Below are 4,187 nucleotides of genomic sequence, written 5' to 3' on the forward strand. Positions count from 1 at the left end.
AATCTGCCCCCCCAAACATCCTAGTGTGGGCCAGATCCACCCCAAAGCCCCCCAAGGCCATTAGCCAGATGCCCCCAAAGCTGCCCTAGACCCTGAGCCAGATCCCCCAAACCCACTCATGACCCTGGGCCAGATCCCCCCAAACCTACCAATGATCCTGACCTAAACCCCCCACCAAGACCACCCACATCTGGGAGCCAGATCCTCCCCCCCAGATGTATCCAAGACCATGAGCCAGATCCCCCCTAAACCTCTCCACGACCTTGGGCTGGATCCTCCAAACCCACCCACGGCTGCGAGCCAGCTCCATCCAAACCATCCACAGCCCTCAGCCAGATCTCCCCAAACCGACCACCCAGCGAGACCCCCCAGCACAGCTTAGAGCTGGGGTACGTGACAGGAGACCCGGTCCCAGGGGGCACTGCCGCCTCCTGGCACGGTGTCCCAGCACCCTGTGCCCGTGGATTGCCTGGTGCTGCAAGAAAGGGGTGTTGGGCGCAGAGACCGCTGGCACCACGTTCCCCGCTCCCCCCGCACTGCCACCACACCCAGGCCCCGTCGCTGCTGCTGCTGGAGGGGACAGTCAATGCGGTCCTAAGAGGACCCAGATGTAGGGCACAGGGCCAACGCACAAGGAGGGGAGAGGGAAAGCACTTGCGGAAGAGGAAGAGGAGGAGGAGGAAGAGCCTCCCCCCTTCCCCTCCCTGCTGCTGCCACCCAGCTGGTTCCAAGGCCTCTGGGACACGTGCCAGCTGCCACCCCATGGCGACAGAGCCCCCAGCCCTCTGCACYGCCCCACCGTCCCCACGGTCCCTGGAGGTGTCCCTACACGGCAGGGCCATCCGTCGGGAGCGTCCCCCTGTTCGGGCCTGGGCCATGGCACAGCCAGCCAGGCCCTCGATGTGGCACCATGCCAGCCGCGTCTCTGCTCATCCACCCACGTGTGGGCTGTTTATTCACACGAGGAACACATCCGTCCGTCCGTCCACCTGTGCGCAGCAACGTCCATCCATCTACCTACCCACACGCACCTGTCTGCCCACCCATGCATCCGTCCACTCACATGGGAATATCCATCCATCTACCCACCCGTGCGGTCATCTGTCCACAGGCGCGGTCATCCATCCAYCCATCCATCCATCCTTTCGTCCGCCCACCTACACATCTATCCATCCATGCATCCCAGGAACATCATCCATCTGTCCATCCGCATGTGGGCCCATCTGTCCCCCACCCGTCCACGGGTGCCTGGCCCCCGGCACCACTTGTGCCCTTGCCACATCCTGCATACACATCTACGAGCATCATCCGAACATTCATCCATCCACTTGTGGGTCCATCCCATCCACGGGTGCATAGCCCCAGYGCCTGCTGGTGTCCCTGCTGTGTGCATACCCACGAGCATCATCCATCCATCTGTCCATCTACACAATGGTCTGTCTGTTCATCCACGAGTGCACAGCCCCCAGCACCTACTGGTGCCCTGACAACATCCTGTATGCAGAACCATGAGCATCATCCATCCACCCATCCATGGGGGCACAGCCCCCAGCACCTACTGGTGCCCTGACAACATCCTGTATGCAGAACCACGAGCATCATCCATCCACCCATCCATGGGGGCACAGCCCCCAGCACCTACTGATGCCCTGACAACATCCTGTATGCAGAACCACGAGCATCATCCATCCACCCATCCATGGGGGCACAGCCCCTAGCACCTGCTGGTGCCCCTACAACATCCTGTATGCAGAACCGTGAGCATCATCCATCCATCCATCCATCCATCCACCCATCCATGGGGGCACAGCCCCTAGCACCTGCTGGTGCCCCTACAACATCCTGTATGCAGAACCATGAGCATCATCCATCCACCCATCCATGGGGGCACAGCCCCTAGCACCTGCTGGTGCCCCTACAACATCCTGTATGCAGAACTGTGAGCATCATCCATCCATCCATCCATCCATCCACCCATCCACGGGGGCACAGCCTCCAGCACCTGCTGGTGCCCCTACCACATCCTGTGTGCACACTTGTGGAGCATCATCCATCCATCCATCCACACACACGGGTCCATCCGTCTGTCCACAGGTGCACAGCACCCAGCACTCACTGGTGTCCCTGCCCCACACTGCCTGGCCCCTACAGTGATGCCAGAGGCCAGAGGGGACATATACTTGGGGGCTGCCAGTGAGGCCACCCCCAGCCCAGCTGGGCAGAGGACCAGGAGACAGCRCCGCCCACACTGGGTGCAGCACCCACAGCCAGGCCAGCGTTGGGTCCCTTCCCATGACCCCGCTGGGTCCTACCTTCCTCACAGTTGGCACCGGTGTGGCCGGGGCAGCACTTCCACTCCAGYGCCGTGAGTGTCTTGTAGGCCACGCGGTACATGGGCCGGACGATGGTGCGGTAGCTGCCGGCACAGAACGGGGCACCTGTGTCACACGCGTCCCCGAGCCGCTGGCACTGCCTGCTGCCCAAACCCCCAGGGCTTGGGGTCCAGCCCCCCGCACTCGCAGGGCATCAGAGGGGCTGGAGCTCCCTGCACCCTGGCGGGCCCTTCCCGGGGCGGGGGGGCCAGGGGTGCCGGCAGGACGCGCGTGCCCACTGCCCGCAGGGCCCCGCTCACCTGCCACCGCTGCAGGCCAGGGGCCACCGGCAGCTCTGCAACACCCGCTGGAGGAAGGTGCCGTTCTGCACGTGGCACGACACCGTCCGCGTCACCGCGTAGGAGCACCAGTTGCTGAAAGAGGAACTGGGGGCACCTGCAGCCCTTGGAGAGGGCCCACGGGTGCCATCCCTGCCGCCTTCCCGGGTGGCTCAGGGCTGGCACCGGCTCGCGTTCCCCCCCCTCCCCAGCACCCCGCGCCCCCAGCCCGCCCCACACAAAGGCCCCTTTCTCCAAGCACCTCGCTGCTCCGCGCCGGCTCCTCATGCCAGGCTCTGCCCGCCGCGGCTGCCTGGGGGACCCGAGGGGGGCAGCGGGGGCTCCCAGCCCGCATGGGGAACGAGCGGGCTGTGGGGTGGGTCCACATGCCAGCGGCTCCCAGACGATGCCGGCGCTGCGCGGGGATGGCACAGGCCAGCACCGGGTACCCCCGGGGCAGGCAAACGGGCCCCGGCCCGTCTAATCTCCCCATCTTGGCAGAGCGAGGGGCCCGCTCCTGCCCCACGCCGCACCGTGCCGCGCCGGGGAAATGCCCCCCTTGGAAGCGGCCGCGGAGGCTGGGCCCGGCGTGTGAGCGCTCGCATGGCCCGGCCTGACCCGACCCGCAGCCCGCTCCCGGCCGGCGCTCGCGCACCGAGCGTGCCTGGGCTCAGCACCCGGGACTCCACGCCTGGATTTGCTCCGAATCCAACAAACCGCCCCCAAAGCATCCTCTTGGCCCCGTGCCCCCTGCTCAGGCACGTGGGACCCCAGCAGTGTGTAGGTGCAGCGAGTGGGCTGGGGAGGGGGCTGGTGGGTACCCTGGATGCCACCGGTGGGGCAGGTGGCACCACAGGGGCAGAGCCACAGGCTAGGGGAGCCCAGGGGGAGAGGGGGAGGCCAGGGTGGTGCCAAGGCTTCCTGGATTTGGCCGGGAGGGGAAGGGGAAATGAGGCAGCTTCTGCCCGTTGCCTCGCCGACCCGAGCGGAACCGGGAGGTCCCGGCAATCCGGTGCCGGAGACATGGCCTGAGCCAAAGATTTCCTGTAAACAACCCCCGCCGCCACGCCGCCTGCTGCTCCGCCGGGACGGGGACCACGGGGACGAGGCACCACAGGCACAGTGGGCGCAGGGCTCCCCCCGCCACTCCGCTTCCCGGGCACGGGCAGGACTTGGGGATGGAGCTGCTACTCCCTCGGCCCCAGCTGGAGCGGTGGGGGGCCCCAGCAGTCCCAGTAAGCTCAGGTAGCCCCAACAGCCCTGGTAAGTCGCGGTAGCCCTGCTAGCCCCAGAAGGTCCAAGCATCCTGCTGACTCCAGCAGCTCCGACGACTCCGGCAGCCCTGCTAAGCCCTGCCAGCCCCCAGCAGGTCCCACTGCCCCCAGCATGTCCCACTGCCTCGGCAGGTCCCACTGCCCCCAGCAGGTCCCAGGAGCCCCGTAGCTGTGCCAGCCCTGGCAGCCCCGGAGCCCCGCTGGCTCCGGTGGCCCGGAGCCAAGCAGCCCCGCCGCGCCTGGTACCCGCTGTCCCCCCCCCC

At 66.5% G+C, this 4,187-nt stretch overlaps 1 protein-coding gene across 1 annotated transcript in view; it reads right to left on the minus strand.

Annotated features, from left to right (window-relative positions):
• Positions 1 to 3,143, minus strand: part of LOC146600073 (uncharacterized) — an 8,617-nt gene extending 5,474 nt beyond the window's left edge. Inside the window, exons 1-4 of the mRNA XM_085326100.1 lie at positions 3,056 to 3,143; positions 2,633 to 2,822; positions 2,313 to 2,416; positions 870 to 989 (exon numbers count right to left, since the gene is read on the minus strand). Coding sequence (XP_085182226.1) covers positions 870 to 989; positions 2,313 to 2,416; positions 2,633 to 2,822; positions 3,056 to 3,143 — 502 coding nt within the window. The remainder of the gene's footprint in view (positions 1 to 869; positions 990 to 2,312; positions 2,417 to 2,632; positions 2,823 to 3,055) is intronic.
• Positions 3,144 to 4,187: the final 1,044 nt, after the last annotated feature.

This window comes from Rhea americana, unplaced genomic scaffold, assembly GCF_003343005.1.
Source record: "Rhea americana isolate MKP2758 unplaced genomic scaffold, rheAme1 scaffold_128, whole genome shotgun sequence".
NCBI lineage: Eukaryota > Metazoa > Chordata > Aves > Rheiformes > Rheidae > Rhea > Rhea americana.